Source organism: Oryzias latipes, chromosome 9 (assembly GCF_053564925.1).
Source record: "Oryzias latipes strain Hd-rR chromosome 9, Olatipes_Hd-rR_3.1".
Classification (NCBI taxonomy): domain Eukaryota; kingdom Metazoa; phylum Chordata; class Actinopteri; order Beloniformes; family Adrianichthyidae; genus Oryzias; species Oryzias latipes.
Genome location: NC_136245.1, coordinates 32,518,418 through 32,540,880, shown reverse-complemented (window position 1 = coordinate 32,540,880; position 22,463 = coordinate 32,518,418). Strand labels below are relative to the sequence as shown.

General features: G+C 39.5%; 1 protein-coding gene across 1 annotated transcript in view; it reads right to left on the bottom strand.

Annotated features, from left to right (window-relative positions):
* nf2a (NF2, moesin-ezrin-radixin like (MERLIN) tumor suppressor a) overlaps positions 1-22,463 on the bottom strand; it is a 42,370-nt gene that overhangs the window by 14,899 nt on the left and 5,008 nt on the right. Inside the window, exons 4-6 of the mRNA XM_023958214.2 lie at positions 20,072-20,155; positions 3,199-3,267; positions 3,031-3,113 (exon numbers count right to left, since the gene is read on the bottom strand). Coding sequence (XP_023813982.1) covers positions 3,031-3,113; positions 3,199-3,267; positions 20,072-20,155 — 236 coding nt within the window. The remainder of the gene's footprint in view (positions 1-3,030; positions 3,114-3,198; positions 3,268-20,071; positions 20,156-22,463) is intronic.

The following is a 22,463-nucleotide window of genomic DNA, read 5'->3' as shown; positions in this document are numbered from 1 at the left end:
CACATTTGAAAAAAAAGAGACTAAACTGAGTTTCCACTGCAAAAACAGCTTTGTGTCAGGAAAACAACTTTAAATAGGATTGGATGGCGACTAACTACATTCTAACGTTAAAGTGGAATGAAGGAATTTCTGATTCATGTTGAATCAATTCTATCCATCCCAGAGAGAAAGAAAGGCAGCAGTTAACTAAACGGAAGCTCGTTTTTTTAAGTTTTCGGGTTTTGAAATGAAACACTCCAAAATAACAGACACATAAGGTTACATCCATTTACAAATTCCAATTTCTAAGAGCAGCAGGGTTAACCTTCAAATGAAAAACAACAAAACACAACAGAAAATCAAACGTACCCTTCATTTGATTGGGACTTTGGAAAGTCACTGAATTTAGCGAGCACAGTGAAATGTATTATCTTTTGGAGAGGACTGCTCTGCCCAACAGAAGTGCTTGTGCAGCTGCTATACAGGCTGTTAAGAGTCTTTTTAGCTGCAGGTTGCGCTCTCATCAGTACCAGTGACTGTGTGACATGGAATGGTTGGCAAACACTTGTTTTTAATCATGGTTGTGAGATGGCACTCACTCCTGCAGCAGCTCAAAGCTATTAGCATGCCAACAGATGCCAGGTGTCATGTTTCCATCACCTCTGATTTGAGCTGGATCTGATAATTGCTCTCAATTACTGCCGTCATCAGATAATAATGCCAGCTGCAGCCTTTAAAAGGTTTTAGCAGCTTTTTCTGGGTTAATGTGGGAACATTTTTTAGGTGTTGCAAAATACCAATGATTTTAGCTCTATGTTGTAAGTCAGCATTAATGGGGCCACTGGTGATCACCATATCTGAAGCAATTAATACACCAAAGCTGAATCCAAATTGCCTCCCTACCCCTACAGTTTCTCCCTATTGCTCCAATTGCAGGGGCATTTGAAGCTGTAGTGGTGTCTGAAAGTGTTTTATTTTTAAGGATGAGCAGTAGTGAGTTACTGCTGGGTATCCCTCTACTGGTAAGCTGGCCCGTGTGGCGCGGAGGAGATATGCATTTCTTGACATAGGTGTGCCCTATAGCATAGACGTATACACCTAAATGTAATCTTTCAAAAGTTATAAAACCCATGTATTTTCCGGGGTAATTAACTCTCTTTTGCACAGTTATTCTTAGCTGACTAGGTATAGTAATTTGCCTAGTGGTAAATGACTATATATTTTATATTTTGTGTGAATGTTTCAGATATCCTGTATATACCCTACCCTATCTTTTGTTTAACATTTAACCTTATGGCATTCAGAGTGAACAGCAAAGTAAGCATCTCATTGTACTGGGAAACCAGTTTCCTTACTGTACATATGACCATAAACCCCTTTGAATCCTTGAATTCTTGAATCCTAGTGCGTAGCTGCCAGGGCTCGAAAAATACATGTTTTTTTTTACTAGCGTAGATGACCAGCGGCTATTGATAACATCTTCGAGTGGTCGTAACGTCTGAATCTGAAGGCATTATTTTTTCCATATCTTTCCACTTGGAGGGATAAATATAGGGATAGGGAGAAGCTGTTGGGAGTAGGGAAGCTATGTGGATTTGACGGAACAATGTCACCTACTGTACACTAGCCAATGATAAAAGGATTGCTGACAGTCTACTCATTCAAGCGCTAAACCTTAAGTCACATGCTGCGGGTTTTTGGGTTGCCAGGGCCCATGGAGGGTCGCAGAGAGGATCAGCTGCATCTTAAAGGGAGTGCTGAAGTGTCTTGCAGTTCCCTTGAGGCTCGTACGGTCAACTCAAGAGATGTCATGAAAATGGAACGTACCATTGTCATGTGTGTGGCAAGTATATCATTTAGTATTTGTAAGGATAATGGAAGTTTCAGGCACTTATGATGTACGGATGATGCTGACGTACGGTGTCTTTACACCTGCACTGACATTGACGGTGCAAAAATGACGCAAGCCAAGAGTGTGCACAGGATATGCAAGTGACTGTAGGATGTCTACTGGAGGTGTGTATTGGCAAGAGTCTGGCGATGTATGATATGTATCTAGGGGTATCTAGAAAATACGAACATAATCTCTCTACGGGCTCACCAAACGCTCTACGACCTTGATTTTTCGTACGAGCCACCTGTGTGCCCCGTACAGGTTCCTCACCCTAAGACAACCCATATCCACTCCTAAGGGCAGTTGTGACTAAGATTTTAGACATCTAATGGTTAGAAGCCACTTTCCATCAAAAATCCAGCAGAAAGTGTAAGACATATCACTGCAGGGACAAAGCAACGGCTGTGTGACTTCATTCTGATTGACTCGCCTTTGTCAATGGAGATAACGAGCTCAAAAAAACGCGTGCTATGAGTTTGATCATAAAGTTTAGTTTCCAGCAGGTAGTTGTCTACTTTCATGAATGAGTTGGTGCTCACTTCAACGGATGGTTTCTTTCCTGACGACACAACAGTATTCCAGGATGATCAGGAAAGATTGGGTGAGTCATTTTTACAGAGGAACTCATCACTAAAGAGCATGCGCTCATCATCAGTGACAAAAAAAACAACATTTAAATTTGTTAAGCTACTAATGAAAGAAGAGAATTTACAAAACCAACATCTGTCTTCAAGAATATACTTGGCTGATTTTACTGATTACCGTACTTCAAAATCCCACTTGTTAGAATTAAAATCATCCACTTTATCTTCAGATTAGAATTCATTTATTCCATTGAATCAGAAAAACTTTTTTTCTTTTTTCGTGTTAAATGATGATTGAATTTGACAGCAATAACACGCAACCAAAAGCTCAAAGACACAAAAATAAAACTAAAGTGTCTCAGTATGTGACCGTCAACACAGACACTGTAGGCTTTCTTAACTTCCTCTCTAAAAAAAAAGTATATCCTCCTTAAACCACTGAGTCCTATAAGATGCTTGTTCTACATATCAATGCTGAATAGGACTCTAGCTTGGGATGAAGTTTGGAGGTGTGTTTTCAGCACATCTCATATAAGCTCAGAATGTGTTTTGAGAAGTTCGGGTGGATTTTACCTCGTCCTGCCTCTGTGCTCTGCATAACATGCGGTGATCCTCTCCTCCCACATTTCTGGAGTCATCTGGTACAAGTTGATCACCTGAAATAAAGAACGACAAACACATTTTAGAATGCCCTTTTATGTACAGTAAATTCATTTGAGGAGTGAAGCCTCCATCACTCACCCTCTTCGGCAGTAATTCTTCCTCAGCCAAAAAGCCTGGTTTATGAACTTCAGGGTCGTAGTCTCCATACTACAAAAAAAACAGGAAATAGGCAGCAATAACTAACCTGACTCTGCATTCAGGTTCATTCTTTACCGATTTATCCCAAAACATCCCAGACGTTATCCCCCCGACAGTCATTGATAAAATGAGATGACCGGGAGTGAGGGCTTTTTCTAAATTCAGGTCATTCGTGGAGACCACACTCTCCGAGAGGCTGGAAATACGAGTAGATTTCACTTTTAGAAATGTGGAAGACCTGAAACCCCTTGTAGGCATACAAGCACACATAATGATACCACGCATGCATAAAGTGGAGCTATAAATGGATGGGGAATGACTGAGAGGCAGTGTGACAGTATTTAAAGCTCGTGCAAAATGGCTTGAGAGCAGATGGAGTAACTTTTCGACAAGTATGCAAGGCTCTGAATTAACTGAAGTAGGTCAATCTGAAAACGTACCTGCTTCTGCGCACGGCTGCCTCCTTCATGTTTTGTTTTTCTAACCTCATTACATCAGCCCATAGAACTGGGAATTTTAATTTGGTTATTTAATCGTGGGGGAATTTGTTCCTATCTGTGTATTTATTCACAGCATTTGGAAGGTTTGTTCTGACTTTAAAGTATAATGATGAACACTAGAGACTAACCAAAGCCTTCAGCCTCAGTCCCAACTGCCCTTATGGGTGGTAATGGGCCGTCTGCGGGCTAAAGGGCAGGCCTTTACAGGAAACTAACATGTCCCGCACGAAATTTTAAGAACGCAGACTGCTTATCAAGTCTGTAGAGAGAAATTGTTCATATGCATTTTCCTCTGGGCGTGCTGCGAGCGACAGCTCATAGTGAACACATATACAGGGTAGGTCAGACGCAGGAGTGCGTATACATTTTTTCCCCCTCCACCCTGGAATATGGTGCACTGCACAAGAAGTCTGTTACTACTTCTCATGTGATATGTGCGTGCTACTTGCTAGAAATGAGGTAGACAATAGGAGTATAGTTTGTGTTGGCCTCCTACAGGTGTCCTACGGACACTTATGTACATCCCATGGCGCAGCATTTGCGTGGTCAGTAAGAGGCCAGTACCCTTACCTTATTAACAACAGAAATGATGAACTAGATCCATGTACCAGCTGGAATTTTTGTGGCACTGACGATGTTAGGTTGGGGCTATGAGGAGCCGTAAGCTAGCACGTGAGCGTGTAAATGCGATGGTCTCGCCCACAATTCAGAGATGAATTTCTCATGAACTACTGCTGCTCTGCAGAAACTATGTCTTAGAAAATAAAAAAGACCAGTGGGAATAGATTTAAATAAATGATTGGAGTGGGTCTTTTAAGCGCCAGCAGCTGTAGATTTTTCCAGGTTCTACCAACTGATCCATATCAATAAAATGATCATTCTCCAGGTAAAGAACTGCAGGTTTGACAGGGATAACAGTACAAATTCTAAGGGACAATTATAGGCCAGCACAGACAGAGCTGCAGAAGCTCAATTTTGATGTGTCTGTTGAAAGTAAGAAAGACGCATCAGTTCAGTACAAAAAACAGAAAAAGGGGGGCGGGGGTGCCCTGAATGTGCCAAATCTCCCAGAGGATGCTCAGATGGTTCTGAGGTTCTGAGGAATAATTACAGAGCAGTGACATGGTGAAATCCTACACTTGCTCCACTCTGAAGAGTGTTCTCTTCCCAGCTGGAAAACGCAGGAAACTGCCTTCCTCACTGCAAGTGACGGCATTTATGCCGGGGCTTGAAGAAAAAATGCCTGGAGGTGGTGAGACGTCTGAGGGAAATGTTGCCTTCCTCTGTGTTTTTACAGGGTTATTTAAATTATTAGCATAACGATTGTTTAATTAGGAGAAAACTGTAAAACTTTCTTTTTTAAACGAGCACCAACACAAATGCTGGCTCTTTTTTCCCCTCTTCGTAACATTGCATTTTAATGCTTTAGAAAAATATCATTATGTGGTTTGGGAATGAAAAATTTTTTCAGGCTGTTTTCAAAAGATTGAAAGTTTTTTTAAACACAACTGATTTAACAAGTTTAACAGAACAAGCAACTTGACAAGCTTGTAACCAAACCTTTTTTGTGTGTCATCTTTCATTTTTGTGTCAAAACTCAAAACTCCATCATGGTCATGTCTGGCTTTGCCGCGGGAGTCGGACATCTTTGGTGGACTATTTTCTTAATCTCAGGGCTAAATTTTTCTTTCACTGCATCCAACCCACAGCCATCTCTTTGCCACTCCACAGAATTGTGGGAGGAATGTCTCCAACTTCATGTGGAAAAAAAAATGTCTGCAATATATTAGATTGCTTGGAAAAAGTAATAAAGAGTGGGAAAAGGTGATAAAACCTACAGTCTTCCGTGGGATTTGTGTTGAATCCAGTGCAGCCCTCTACTGCAAATTTCAGTGTCAAGCTGTCACATCTCTAAGCAAATAACATGTATTCTATAAAACATCATGAATGGTTCTGATCTCCTGAATTTGTTTATATGTATTCTTTCTTGTTGTGAGCCTTCAGGGAAACCAAAAACAGATTTTAGTCCCCTCATCCTCAGACTGACAGCCAAATCTGACAACTTATCTGTGGTTTCAGGCTGTTCAAACCTCTTTGTTGTTGTTTCCAATCATATCTGTGTAGAAAGTGTCACTGATCTGTCGTCTTTAGGATGTCAATAATTGAAAGGGGGCTGAAAAATACAAACAACAAAGAAAACAAATCCAGAAATGAAACCTCAAGACTTTGATGCTGATGTTTTATGCCAAAAATCTAAAAAAAAAAAAAACAACAACTGCTGTTTAAGATCACAACTAGCAAATAATATTTTATCACATGTCTAACTTCAACTAAAGAAGAAAGTCATTCAAGTTATATATATGATTATGATTAGGGCTACTATACACGTAAAAAAAGAAAAGAGAGTAAAATAATCGTACTACAAATATTGAAACTTTCCTGTGGTAAATTTCAAGCTTCTCTGTGCAAAGATGCAGTTTATTTACTGTAGAATACTAATGACTTTTTAGTTTTTCTAATTGTACATTAACTTATCAGGAGTCCCTAAAAAAAAAAGAAAATTCAACCAGTTTTTGACACTGAAATCTGCATGAACCCTTGTGCTATCCTACTTTAACATTAGGAGTTGGGTCATCTAGACCCACTAGACAGTGCTCTGAACCTTTTTTCTTCAATGATTTGTGATCTTCACTGGTGTCCATGGATTACATGAAACCTTTCCACCTTTATCCACCTTTGTCATGGTAGGAATAACACGTCAATGTAAGGGGGCTCATAGGATAGCACAAGGGTTAAAACATTAAAAAACTTCAGATGGCATGACATAAAATAGATGACCCAAAGAAAACGAGCACAAAAATTTAAAATGGGGAGCTCTGAAAAGTTGAACTGGTTATAAACGTACATGTTGTGGAACAAGCACCAAACAAGTGTCCCCACCTTCCCTCTGGTGGAAGGTTGACGTCAATGTTCAGCAGCAGCGCCGCCATCAGTGTGTGAATACATCCGTGACTCTAAGGCAGTGTTTTTCAACCAGTGTGCCGCGGCACACTAGTGTGCCGTGGGAGATGGTCAAGTGTGCCGTGGAAAATTGCCCTCATTACCTGATCTAAAAACATTTCCCATCTCCAGGAAATCAGCTCTTTGTTCATCCAAACAGGTCCTGATAAAACACTGAGTAGTTAGGAATATAAACGATCATAAAATACTTTTTTCTTTGTGTTTATTTGATTCTATTAAAGACATTTTGATAAGAATGACGATAACGCGAAATAGCTGCAGCTATAACTGTGTAAGGAAAAGTCCCGCAGCTTTTACTGTCTCCACGACTCCACCAATCATTCTTGAAGGCTTAATCACATGTCATCAGTCTGACCAATCAGAAGTGGTTAAAGTCTCCACTTCCTTGTTCCAATTTAGCTCATAACTCACTCATTTCCAACAAAAACACCAGCTAAAGCTCGTCTTTAGCGGTGTAGCTTTCCACAGAATCCGGTGTCAGACCGTGGAACAAGTGAACAAAACCATGAAGCTCAGAGACGCGAGTCTTTCTGCCGTTTTCTCGCAGTTTTCACACTACATCTCCCATGATGCATTGGCTTAATGAGTCGTCCTTTTTACACGTCTTGAAAACACAACGAACATACAGTTTGTATGTAACTTAACTTTTATTACATTTTTTAGAAAAACATCTGCAACTTCCTGCTTTTTCTGCCACAATTATCACAAAAATGCACGTCAGATTGCCGGGGGGGGGGGCTGTAGATCAAAACAGACTATGAGTTTCTGCTTTTTTTTTTTTTTTTTTGGGATGCTGGTGTGCCGCAGGATTTTTGTCAAGGTTAAAGTGTGCCGTGGCTCAAAAAAGGTTGAAAAACACTGCTCTAAGGGCCTTGGAGGAAGGTAGAAAAACGCTGTACAAGTATGCATCATTTACCATTGTAGCTGATGGACCCCTGTTTCAGAAAAGCCCATATTGCTGAGACTGGGGCAAATACAAATTGAATAAGTTTGTTAACAATTGAGTGTATGGTTGCCATCTTTAAAAATAGCCGCGATTTTGGATTTTTTTTCCTGGCAAATATCCTTTTCTGGGATCCTAATTTGGTGCTTATACCATCAAATGCAAAATGTGTCTGATCAGAAAGCAGCTACGCCGGACGCTTCTCCCTCCAAGACCGTCAGAATCTCCTCTATAGTCCATCTTAATTCAAACTCAGCTCAATGGAGTTACTACCAGAATGTTTATGAAGGATGCATGGATTACATACTTCCACGGTTCCTAATGCAGACAGAAAGTTGGCTGCAAGTCAACTTTTCTGGCATTGATAATAAAAAATAAAAACCTGTTTTGACATTAAACAAGGAAGTAAAGTGGAAACCAATTTTATATGAACCTGGACTATAACAGCTAACTTTAAAACAAACAAGAAACAGATTCAATTTTAGAGTGTTTTTAGTAAGTTTTTATATTTAGAGATTGAGATCAATGTCACCTTTATATTTGGTACAAACCCCAACCGATAAACTGATTTGCCTTGACCTGTAGTTTAGAAAACTCTCACTGCTCTTTCTGATTAAAACTTTGCCCCGTTGTTTCCCAGACTCCTCATCAGCTCAAACCTTCAGTTTAATGCAAATGGAGAAACTTTGTTCTGCTGAGCAGGAGAAAGCAGTGTATTAATAATTCAGACTATTTGGTGGGAAATCGCTTGACAGAACACAAGTGAAAAAGATATGTTTCTGACAGAGGCAATAGAATACTCTCTAGACAGAGGCTGAAATAAATCTTTCAAAACTGGAGGGATTTATTCTTTAACCTTTGGAAATACGAAGAATTATTAAACACTAGAAAGATTGGCAGGAACCACTTTTGACCTGAGTGAGCCTCCTGTTCTCTCCTTTGACTAAAAGTTTGCCTGAGTGTTTCTCTAAAGTGAATAGATTCGTGGAATCTGTCCTCCTTCACCTCTCAGCCTTTGAGCTCCATTAGCTGCTGCAATTACCTGCAGGACAAACACACCAAAGCATGTACGCTAAAATGTCTTCACGCAGATTAAATGTAATGCATGTGAAATGATATGCAAACTCTTTATGGCTTATTTGGATAGCCACATTTTTTAAATATGACCTTTTTCGTAGGACAATGAATTCTAAAGCGCTTCAAAGTTTATTTTATGGGTTTGTTCTCGTCTAATCTTCATGGCATAGAGCACCGAGCCGGTGACTTAATACAAAAAAAAGTAGAAAGTCTTTGCTTTTTAGATTTCTTCTTTGCCTTAACCCTCCTGTTATGTTGCGGGTCAAATTGACCCGTTTTAAAGTTTGAACATCTAGGAAAAATAGTTAAAAGTATTTTTTCAGCATGAAACTTCTTCTGCTTGCCTTAATTAGTGTAATTAACATATATTGTGAATTTGGTTCATCTCACATATTTGCAAACCCCCCCCCTGCATGTTTATATCACATAGATGATGTTCGGGTCAATTTCACCCGGCAGTCAAAATGGAGGTACAAGGATGTCTTATTATAAGTAGTATTGCTTTCTTTGCAGCTGTGAGACATATTTCACCCCAATCACACACATAGACATGCACGCACGCACGCACGCACACACACACTCACACACACACCCCCACACACACACACACACACACAGGTGCCTAGGTGTTATGACTTTTGACAGGAACCATTTATGTTCTCGTGGGAAAACTCAACCCACATTCAGTGTACACTCAACAGGGGAGGGGTAAAACATATAAAAGATTCTCTGAATGGGAGTCCTTCCAACATTACACAGGCAGACCTTTAGAAAATGAGCAGCAGAAGCAGAAAGATGACAGTCCAGGAGGTTCTGGTAGTCATCACTGATCATGATCAGAAGAAGACTATCTTGAGCTAAATTCTAATTCTAATGATTCTGATTTTGAACCAGATGAGGGAATTGCTATTCCTGTTCCTCCAAGCAAGACATTCATGTCAAAGAATGGTGACATACATTGGTCTTCATCCCCAAATATGCATCAGACAAACCTGTCTGCAGAAAACATTATAAAGACAGTGCCAGGGCCCACTAGGATGGCAGTGACTCATGTGACCATGTCAATTCAATTCAATTCAATTCAATTCAATTCAATTCAATTCAATTCAATTCAATTCAATTCAATTCAATTCAATTCAATTCAATTCAATTTTATTTTATTTTATTTTATTTTATTTGTATAGCCCAAATTCACAACAACAGTCGTCTCAATGGGCTTCGTATCGGTAATTGAAAAAGTAAAACAAAAAATCGCAGTAGGGAAAAACTCCTAAAAAAAACGGATTCCGGAAAAAACTAAGAAACCTCAGGGGTGCCCACATGAAGGAGGGATCCTCCCCCAGGACGGAAAAGTGATTACCAAAACTCAAAACTAAAACTCAAACTAAAACTATTGTATTGTATATGTTAGTCTTTCAAAAGTAATACAGTAGTGAAAAATTTGAAAAAAGTTAGAACATGTATATTTTTAAGAAAAACGAGTGAATTATCTAATAATTCAGTCATTAGCTGTTAGAGGTCAGGAACACCATTTCACTAGGTTTTTGAAAGAATAATTAGTAATGGAGTTAGTGATGATATATTCACAATGCTTGTTAGGATTTTTTGGGTTTCAGACATTTTATAATTAATAAAACCTTCACCGGGTCAAATTGACCCAGGAACATCATCTCTGTTCCTCACAAACGAACATAACAGGAGGGTTAAAATGACACAAAATGGTACCAGTTTCCTTGCTTTTGTTACCTTTAAAAGCATTTGAGCTAATATTACTGTTGATTTCTCAGAACCAGATGGTTTGATAAGGAATGAATTTGCATTTTCTTCTGGAGAAGTTGGTTCAGTTTCTCTGTGATCATGGAGGTTCGGCTGTTTAAAAAAGATTGTTCTTTAGCTTCCAGTCGCATTATTAGGAAACCTGAGACAAAAATGCCTTTTGTCTAATCAAACTAGGATCGGTCAATATGGCCTAGGTAATAAAATCTCAGATTTGTTTCATGCCAAATTTAATTTTCAATTTAAATAATTTTTTTCTTCTTGTCTTTACTTTCTTGAACAGAAATGACAAATAACAGAAAATTTTTCACAAAAACCTGACCTGCATTCAAAGTGCAAGCTGTACAAATGTCTGTAAAACAATGTGAAATGTGTTTTGTGAGCTGCTGCTAGCTCGAACATCTCATAGAGAACAGCCCTTCTCCCTCTCGACTAAGTGCCTCTGGTTCAGTTGTTAAAACCGATTTGTCGTCCTCCAGATTTTCCCAAAAATAAATCTTCTAAAACAGCAAACTCGAATTAATCGATGAAATGGATTCCTCCCCAAGCCATAATTAATAAACAAAATGTTTTTCAATACCTTTATGAATGTGTTATCTGCCTTCAGTGACCAGTGTCGTCTTCTCCTATAACATAGTGTAAACTAAAATATTTATGAAGATCATTATTATCATTTCCAACTCAAATTTAAATTCTATTCAGAAGCACTATACGTTACACATTAGGCTGCGCAATAAAGTTTGACTTCCATTCTTAAGTTTATGATTCAATTTGATTACTTTTTTGCCACAACATTTTTCTAATTGCCATCACCAAAACTCATGGTTTAAAGTTACCAAAGGTGGAGGTTTTTGTTGTTGTTAAATTAGAGATTCTTACATTAAAAACTGACCAAAAAGCTTTTTTTTTTTTTTTTTGCTTGAAAAATAACTTAAAAAGCTTCTTTAAGGGGATATTGATCAATGTATGAATGAATAACTATTAAAGAATCAATGTTACACCTTTAAGTAAAGTTTGATTTAATAAGTTAATGTTTTTAAACCCATCTGTTAAGGTGAGGCTCAATTTTGTTGAGACCCAAATAACAAATAAAAAAAAAATTAACTGTGACTCGCATCTTGCTGTTTACACAAACACACACTCATATACACAAGACAATATATCTATATCACATTAAATGGCCAAAAAAGAAGCAGGCAGCTGCAGCGACAGGCTTGGTTTCTCATTAATTGACGACAGATTGTTTTCAAATAACCCCTGAAACCTTATTCTGAACCTATTAGCCTGTCACGTTTCCACTTTAAGGCTAAAAAACAGGCAAAAGGAACCAACATCCCTCCCTTCTGCTGAAGAAGCTCCTCACATATTTGATGGAAAATGCAGGTCAACAATTCCTTGAAGCGTTGCATCTCTGCTGAATACAAAACAGGAGCCATGGAAACCTCTGAGGTTCCTTTTGACGTTGTTAACCTATGAACTCTCAAAGTAAACATAACATAAATTTAAATCCGATGATCAGGAATAAGATAAATTGGCTATGAAACGCATCCAAAGGTTAAGTCGGTTTCTCTGTACAGGAGACACAGCATAGAGGTTGACTGGCAAGGCCCACAGCCAACAGCCAATCAGGACGCAGAACACAGTGTGCTTTAAAAAACAAAAGCCACGCAAAAAGGCACTGAAAAAAATCTGTAAGACAGCGAGACCACAATAAAGCGAAGGAGCACGGTATGGAGACGTGTTTATCATGATACACATTGTGTTGCCAGACTCTTGCCACTACACAGCCCTAAAGGCCGTGTAGCACAGCCACTATGTGCATTTTGCACAATTTCCATGAGTCAAATGTCGGTCTTTCGTGACACATGCGTGATCTACGTAATTCATATGTGTTTCTTGCGTTCGTCATTTGTTAACGTCCACAGATGTCTGTTGAGGGTTCCGGCCGACGGTCTTTATGATGGTTGAGAATTTTGCAGTTTATGCGTATTTTACATAGTTTATACACAATTATCACGTAAATCTTACGCATTTTGAGATGCATTCACAAATTTGTGGCTTTCCACGACCGTTCCACGTATGTCTAAAGACTTTTCATGCACGTCATTCTGGGATGACAGGCGGTACAGCCGTATCCTTTGGTGGTACCAGTACCACCGATTTATAACTTTTATGGCGCACATTTCACGTTAAAATTACGTAATTGACGGACGAATGACTGAGTTTCATATAAACAGCGCAATAATCACGCACGGTTCATGTTCTATGTGGATTTACGTGGTCTTTGGGTGGTTTCTTCGTGATATATGTATCATCTAAAGAGCACAACTTTTCTCACTTTTTCCATGTATATTCACGTATGATCCATTTTCATCCGTGCGTTTCCCGCACGTGTGTTCGTAGTGGCTTTGTGACACAGCCCTAACAACTTTATCTACAGGAGAGTTTTCAAACTTTTTCATACATATACAAATGAACACAGGTCAAGAACGTTTATTCTGCTGGACATAAACACACTACAGATCATGAATAAATCTGTTGGACTTTAAAGTCTTGAACAAATACTAACTTTTTGGTGTCTAAATCATTCTTTAGCTTCTGAGAGGATCCTGAGAAGCCCTAGTGGATTCTTTATGACCTCTAGTTCCATGAAGTTTGTTCTCTTTCTGACAGCTGACAGGATCCATCTTAACCTGCACATGCTGTCAGATCCGGAGCATCGCTTGAAGCACAGTCTGCTGAGCATTTTTTTCTCAAAAGTGCTAAAAGAAAGTGATCTATTTTCTGGACTTTTTCTAGACTCTAACATGCAAGAAACCATCACCCCAAGAAAACTTCAGTGTTTGGCTGCAGTTGAAGACATTTAAAGATAAAATAGACTTTCATCTGTGTGCAGAAACAATGTGTTCAGAGTTCATTTCATTTTTAATTCGTGAATTTTTTACTGCTAATCAATGTAAAAGGAGCTGTTATCACTTCCTCTGCCGTTCCTGTGAACGACTCTTAACCTACAAGTGGTTCATGGATTATGAAAACGCACACTTCTTTCAACAATCCATTCAACGTCTTTAAATGTTCCTTTTCTCTGTGCACGCAGCTAACTTCTGCCTGCTCTAATTATTACTGAAGATAAGCCAGAGGAGATTTCACAGCCACATCATCTGCTGGCTGAACAAAATCAGATCAGGAGAAGACAGGAGGGAACGTCTGCCACAAGCTCTCAGCAGGTGCGGCAATTCCAAGCACTTATTTCCCCTTTACAAAGCCGGTTTAGGCTTCCTGGCTGTAATCAGAGCAGACTGTTGATTAAATGGACCAGATTGGCCCTCGTATTTTCTTACTGCTTTCGGAATGCGGCCGCTGACACCAGAGAGCACCAAAACGCCAGCTGATCCACGCAGCCTCTTTTGGAGGGAGCTTGTCAGCACGGCAGGAGGAAGTTATGTCTTCTGAGGCCTTTTGGTCAAGGTGAAGCTTTTCTCTGGCCACACCGTCTCCACCTGTCAGAAGCTTCACCTCGATCCTCCTATTATTTCCACGCAGTTTTCACAGAGGTGAAATCCTCTGAAGCAAGACATCAAACTTTTTAATGAAGCTTTTCTTTCCTTCAGCGTAAAGTCATTTCCACATTATACTACTAACTTGTTAAATCATCGAGGAGTCTGTTAGAAAAACAAGTTTATCCCAGATATTCTTAACAAAAATGCACAACTTAAAGTTTTGATGCATACTTTGAATGCAAAATTGCAGTTAAAAAATAATATTCCAGAAAGAAGGAAACATTCCTCCTTTAATTGATCGTTAAGATAAACATAATTATGCGTACAATGTTTTTGTTTTGCAGAGTTCGTATTCAAGGAAGTGCTTTACAGAAAAAAACAACCAAAAGCAACTCAGACACAAACTAAGACACAGTGTTTCCTCTAAACTCCTTTAGCAGTGATAGACCGCCGTTTCTAAATCCTGGCCAGTTTGAAGCAGAATCGGATTCTCGCTAACTGTGTTTGTTTTTTTTAGGAGGGGATTAGTGCTAAGTCAGTGTCGCTAACCTGAGCAAAATAATTGGCAGCGTTTAGCTCAGGGGTCGGGAACCTATGGCTCGCGAGCCATATATGGCTCTTTTGATGGTCACATGTGGCTCGCAGACAAATCTTTAATTATAGTTTTTTTTTTCATTAGACCAGTCCTTCTCGGGCGCGATGCGATGCCAGAGGCGCGCAGTAGTAGCAGTGCTTAGAGAGAGAAATCTGCGCCAGCGCTATCAGTTACTATTATCTATTATTTCACAGAGTTTGTACCAGCTGGAAACCTTTGAATTGACGTGCCTAAAACTGCGCGCTCCCGTCTCTGAGACAGAGCGCGCAGATGCGGGGACGGGATATGTGAGGAAGAAAGCAGAGGGTGGGGGTGAGGGGTTGTGGGGACAGCAGGTGAATCGCGCAGGGATTATAAAAACGTAAAACCCACTGCCTGTCACCCACTGCGGCGTGTGAGTATATGTTTGGCTCCCCGTCTGCATGTGATCAGTCTTTCTCACATCTACAGAACATTCAGACCTACGATCACGTTTAAAGTCTCAACGCAGAAGCAGAAACTCACCACGTATCAACCAGACCAGACCATCAGCAAAACTACCACGAGAAATACTCATCATTTATTAGCAACAGAATAACAATGTTATTAAAAAGAATCCACAGACTTATTGTACTTTAAAAATGTTGAAATTAAATCAAATGCACACATTCATTTGTATATTTAGTTTTAAACAAATTGTCGCGGACTGAGTTGGATGGCTGTTGGGCCGCGTTAAAAGTTCTGGAGTTCATTGAACACGTCAAGCAGAGATCTGATTGGCTCTCAGTTCTGTCGCTCAGCCTGTTGTTAGGTAATTTGGACCAATGGGGTTCAGCTATGGGCAGAATAAGGGAAATGGGAGGGGCTGGAGCGGGAGCAGGTGAATATAAAGTTGAGAGAAGCGCTCTCGTGTCGGCGGGAGAGATTCAGGAGTTGCTGAATTAATTGAACGGCGTTTGTTGCGGTCTGCAGTAATCGGAATAAAGAACTTTAAAAGAGGTTAAGTCTCCGTGCCTCAGTGTGGGGAAGGGACACTACATTATTGTATGGCTCTTTCGAAATTACATTTCAAAATATGTGGCATTTATGGCTCTCTTGGCCAAAAAGGTTCCCGACCCCTGGTTTAGCTAATATCTACAAGTCTTGATCTCTGCTGTCTGCAGTTTCAGAGGAACTTTAAATATTTCTAAGAAAGACGTCTGATGACGAAGACGATGGTGAGGCATCATTAAGCTTTATTTGAATAATGAATAATAATGGTTTGGTAAAAAACGTGTGCTCATACTTGTTATCTTGTAAATTATATAACGTTAATGTTTTATATAAGACAAGTAAGATCAGACAGGGAGGAGGGGTGGAACAAAGTGAAGGAGGAGGAGAGAGATTAGAGTGGAGGGAAACCTCAAAGGCAGCTGAATGTGTCAGGCCCAGACCCAGACCCAAAAGAAACGTTCCACTCATGACTTCCAGCCTTTTTTGTGTTTTTATTAATTTACTTTTTTTTCATATTCATGCAATTGCAATAGAAACCCTGTCATCCCAGATTGACGGGAGGGCCAGCTGCAAACAGAACCCATAAGTCAAAGCCACTATGTACATTTTGCACATTTTCCACGTATCAGACGCCGTTCTATCGTGATAAATGCGTGATATACGGAATCCCTAAGTGTTTCTTGCGTTCACCGTTCGTTGATTTGTCCGTCGAGGGTTTTGGCCGACGCGCCTTTGCGTGAATTCGGTTTTGGACTGTTCAGAGATTTTTGGTCAGTTGTGTTTTACATAGTGTAGACATAGTTATTACGTAAATCTTACGTAATTGTGTGTAATTTTTGCAAGATGCATACACAAATTTGTGGCTTTCTGTTCCACGTATGTCTAACAGACTTTTCATGCAGGTCATTCTGGGATAACGGGCGGTACAGCCATATCCTTCGATGAGGAAAGCTCGCCGCCATATTCCCGATGATGTTTATTGACCGTTTCTTGACAACTCACATAAGGAAAATTCAAGCGGGGCGGCAGAGGCAGAAGGGGGAGAGTGAGGGGCGTGTAGTAAAACAGAGGGCGTATAACAGAGGACAGGTAGAGCCAGGGTTTTATTATCTCATGTATTCTCACCTTGTTTTAACAAATGATGCTTATCTCTACCATCTAAAGAGCTTTTGTCTGATTGGTCAAATTCTTAATAAGAAAGTCCCGCCCGTCTGTTGATGCTGGTACAGACAGTTCCCATAATTCCCTGCAGAAACCTACCTGGGCCTCCGTATCAATAAATCACGTGTTTAGCATGTTCTTGTTTAAAACCTGTTCGTGTTCTAGGAAAACATCAAAGACCGTGTTCAGAGAAGTCTGGAGACTGATGTGTAGAAAGGAAAATCCTCTCCAGCCGTCGGCTGCTGCAATCAAATCTGGCACAAAACTTCAGACAGATTTGAAGAGGACGTCACATTACCTGATGACAGACACATTTTCCTTTCTCTGTTTAAAAAAAACGGACACTAGACCTTTATCATTTCACAGAAGTAACTCAAATCCATGGTACTGAAATATCTCAATGGAGATCCTCCTTGCACACCTGGCACATCATCGTGTTCTCTGCCGCATTTCATCAGAAAAAAAAACAACTAAAAAGATCAATAGGAGTACCAGTGATAGAAAATGTACTGTATGCTCCTCAGGTGCTTATCAGGACTTAGACAGCAGAAAGCTGGATCAGCTGAAGCTGATGGATGAGGCCAGATATGAGAAGATTAGGAAAGTTGTGACCACAGGTGAAGGTAGCAGTCAGACAGCAAAGTTTGAAAACAAAATAAAAAAAGACCTTATTGTTTTTAAACTGAAGCAACCCTGAACTTATGGAAGCGATTATGTAGCATAAATAAAAAGCAAAGTCAAAACCAGAAATGCTTTTTCATTTTCAAAATGAAGCTGCATTTTTTGACTCAAAATTAAAAAGAAAAAGCAATATTTCAAAATGCTTTTTCATTTCCTTCCTCAATACAGCTTATTCTGTCACTTAATTAAAATGATAAAGAAAATGGTATTTGACATTTCATTTTCAAAAAGGTCCCTGGTAAATGTGTACCAAAATTCATTTAGAAATGTTTCATTTGACAATTAAAATGGATTAACAGAAATGCTTTTTAATTTTCAAAATGTAACTGCATTTTTTGACTCAAAATTAAAAAGAAAAAGCAATATTTCAAAATGCTTTTTCATTTTATACCTAAAACCGCTTATTCTGTGTCATAATTAAAACGAAAATGCAAAGAGGGGATTGCATTTGCATTTTAACATCCACCCCGCGCAAGTTGTCACAATATTCAATTCGAAAAAGCATTAGCAGAGGGGAGGCGGGGCGATGACGTCACTGCTTTCTCTGTGTGTCCGGCTGCTGACTGACGCACACACGCGCACCAAGAGCAGACTGTGTTAGCGGCAGAGACGAGGGTTTTGTGATGGTTGTGAACTTCTGATGAGTTTCCACAGCTTCTCAGGACTACATAGCAGCATGTCCGCCTTCTGCGGTCCTCCTCCTGACGCACCGCGGACAAGCTTTGTTCTTCGGACCGCCAGCTGCCTTCGCACAGCGGAGCGCGAAGCTCCGATGATCGCTGAAGGCGGAAATGCTGCTACGATCTGAGAAACCATCATATGAGTTTGTGTTTCCAGTGGTGTCCAGAACAAAATAAAGACTGATGTAATTCACAGATATTTACACATTTATTTGCAGCTTCGCGGTGAATTTACTGTTTGATGACAGCTGGAGCTCCATCATCAGACAGCAGATTTCTCGATGCTAAACGTTGCTGGTTGGACCAAAAACACTCACTCAGCGCAAAGCTGCAGGAGACTATCTTCATAATGTGCTTTTATAACAGTTATGCTAATATTTTACGGCCTGCTCTGCTCAATCATATGTTTTTAAATCCGTGCGGTCAGACGAGCTAAAGTTTGCTTACGATTCACAGCTTCTGATTCGCGAGGGAGCTAAAGGAACATTCTGCTGCATTTTTCATATTAAGATTACGTAAAACCGGGTCCTGTTCAAAAACCGCTGGACCTGGCCTGCTCAAACCTGGATTCCTGGATCTTAATAAAACAAACAGCAAATTCACCGCGAAGCTGCAGATAAATGTGTAAATATCTGTGAATTACATCAGTCTTTATTTTGTTCTGGACACCACTGGAAACACAAATTCATATGATGGTTTCTCAGATCGTAGCAGCATTTCCGCCTTCAGCGATCATCGGAGCTTCGAGCTCCGCTGTGCGAAGGCAGCTGGCGGTCCAAAGAACAAAAGCTTGTCCGCGGTGCGTCAGGAGGAGGACCGCAGAAGGCGGACATGCTGCTATGTAGTCCTGAGAAGCTGTGGAAACTCATCAGAAGTTCACAACCATCACAAAACCCTCGTTTCTGCCGCTAACACAGTCTGCTCTTGGTGCGCGTGTGTGCGTCAGTCAGCAGCCGGACACACAGAGAAAGCAGTGACGTCATCGCCCCGCCTCCCCTCTGCTAATGCTTTTTCGAATTGAATATTGTGACAACTTGCGCGGGGTGGATGTTAAAATGCAAATGCAATCCCCTCTTTGCATTTTCGTTTGAATTATGACACAGAATAAGCGGTTTTAGGTATAAAATGAAAAAGCATTTTGAAATATTGCTTTTTCTTTTTAATTTTGAGTCAAAAAATGCAGTTACATTTTGAAAATTAAAAAGCATTTCTGTTAATCCATTTTAATTGTCAAATGAGACATTTCTAAATGAATTTTGGTACACATTTACCAGGGACCTTTTTGAAAATGAAATGTCAAATACCATTTTCTTTATCATTTTAATTAAGTGACAGAATAAGCTGTATTGAGGAAGGAAATGAAAAAGCATTTTGAAATATTGCTTTTTCTTTTTAATTTTGAGTCAAAAAATGCAGCTTCATTTTGAAAATTAAAAAGCATTTCTATTAATCCATTTTAATGGTCAAATTAGACATTTCTAAATGAATTATGCTACACATTTACCAGAGAACTGTTTGAAAATGAAATGTCAAATACCATTTTCATTTTAATTTTAATTAAGTGACAGAATAAGCTGTGTTGAGGAAGGAAATGAAAAAGCATTTTGGTGGATTGCTTTTTCATTATATTTTTGAGTCAAAAAATGCAGCTTCATTTTGAAAATGAAAAAGCATTTCTGGTTTTGACTTTGCTTTTTATTTATGCTACATAATCGCTTCCATATGAACTACGTTTAGTTATTTAATAGCCATTTGAGCCAGTCTAACACAGAAGCAACATCGACCGTCATTTAGTTTATATATGCCTTTTTTTTTTTGATAAAGTACCATTTTGCGGATACTTTGCAATAATAAATCCAATAAATCTCCTTTAGGAACTGCAGTGGTTAGACTCTAACAGCACTAACCTTTGCATGGACAGCATAAGAGGCTAAAAGCACAGACGCTTCGGGTGGACAGTGAATCTCTTCCTCAAGGATCTTCTTCTTCACCTGAAAAACAGCAACAAAGACACTTTTTTATACTTCATAAAGATGAGTTAATCAGAAATGTAACTACTTAAGAACCCCCCCAGTGGTTATGCCTTTTCATTAGTAAAATTTGCCTTGTGTAGCAACCCTACCTCCACCTCCCGTCACATGTAACTGAGAGCTCTCTGTTTACATGCTCTCCCGCTATAGCTTGCAGCTATTAACACTTCTAACCTAACTTTACAGATGCAACAAAAATGGTTAGCATCATTGGAGCTTTAATTAATGCTAAAAAAACAACATAATTACACTTAAAATAAAGAGAAAACAATATTCTGCTTAAAAAGACAACATTTCCACCATTACTTCACTTATTTTTACATTTTGCAAATGCTTTTTTTAAAAATATTGTAATATATTGGATGTCTTTTGGTGTGCCTCTCATTTCTAATAGAAAACAAAGAATTCAATTTTTATAGACAAAGCAGCAAAAATATCCCACAAACACAGTCATTTAAGGGAATTCTACAATTACTTCTTTTTGTGTTTTAATAATCTGATTCGTAAAAACTGACACACAAAGAAGGTAATATTAAATAAACTTCAGTGTACAAAACAAGGGGTGTTTTATTTGTCTGTTAGCTAAATAACTAAAGCCTAGCCCTGACTAAACTGCCCACCAGGTTTTTTCCTGCTACTTTATGAAATTCCAAATTCCTCCAGGTGGAGGCTTATGATGGATTTCCTGCACCTATGATTGATGTCCAATAAACTGCAGAGTCGTATGAAATATGATTGATAACAACCATTTCCCAGAGTGCAGCACTTATATATGAATTTATGAAGAACAGCTGGCTTCAGATTAACACCCTGGTCCTGGAGATCTACCACCCTGCCCTTTTTAACACGCTCTGGTGATTAGCTGAAAGAGTCCAACTGCAATGAAAATCCTGTTTTTAACATGTTCTTGTGGAATTATGGTTGACATTTAAGCTCTAAATTGCATTTCTGATTCAATTGTTGTCAAGTCAGAGGTGAATTTCTAATGAACTCCTGCCGATCTGCAGAAAGCAACACAGGTTTTTGAATTTAGGCTAAAGAAACGGCATTAAAAGACCCCTGGGAACTCTTTGAAAATAGCTCAGAAGATGGTCGGAGTGGGCTTTTAACACACCTGATCCAGATCATCAGAAGCAGGAAAAAAGGAGGGCGAGCTGGAGATAGCCAGGGTGGTAGATGTTGAGGACAGGTTGGGCGTAATTAAATGTTAAAAACAACGTCCAGGACTTAGCAGCTAAGTTCACCTTCAAATCTAAAATATACACATAAATGCTGCCAAGCCCATAAGAAAACGAAACCTGTAAATTATTTTACTTAAAATAGCTGAATCTGTTATGGTAATAAGGTTGGAATGAATTAAAACTACAGCTTCAGTTTCACCAGTTTCAAACTGAAGTTTTTCTGTAAAGTCCATATGGTGCCTTATAAATATTCCATCCATGTATTATTTTTCTAACCTGACTTCGTGATTCTCACGCAGTCAGACGAGAGCTAAACAAACATTCTCAGGCTTAAGCATAATAGTCACATGGGGACCTATTAGCAGTGAGAAACAGCATTTTAGGAGTTCATTAACCTGATCCGAGTATCAGCTTGTTATGCAGAAGATGCTATGAAAGAGAGGCAAGCCACACATGATCGTTAAAAAAAAGTTGTCCTTTTTAATCACATGCATTATCATTTCTGCATCTTTAACTGGTTCCGAGGTAATTGAGATGAGGCGGGAGTTTGGCTTTAGAGCTTACAGGTTCAGAAGAGTCTCTTGAGGATAAAGTTGCAAGGATTCGTTTGTTTGTTTATATGGACTGCCGTGATGAGGACCAGTTCTTTGCCAATTCACCAGATGAAGCATTTATTTCAACACAAAGGTGGTGAGAGGGAGAGGGGCCATCAAAAAGCCGCTTTTATAACTGCAACACCTCCTTCTCAAGGCTCGATCAACAGCTGTCCAGTGAAACCAGAACCGGTTTGTCATAAAACATAAATCTGGTTTGGCATCCGACACGTTCAGGGGTTCTCCTCTCTAGTTTTTAACCCAGTTCCTGCCCCCCTCCACAAATGAGATGTCACTGTTACAACCTTCTGTGACCGTGTGTCTCCTCAGCCCTCTAACACATATAACCCCCTGCAACGTGGAGAGTTTCCATCCTCCACGCCTGTTTTGACACGCGACAAATTAGCTGCTGGACGCCTGTCCAAAAATGTGGTCATAAACTTGACGCTCTGTCGCCGTGTGGGAGGAGCTTTTGTCCAAAGTTGTCCGCCTCAT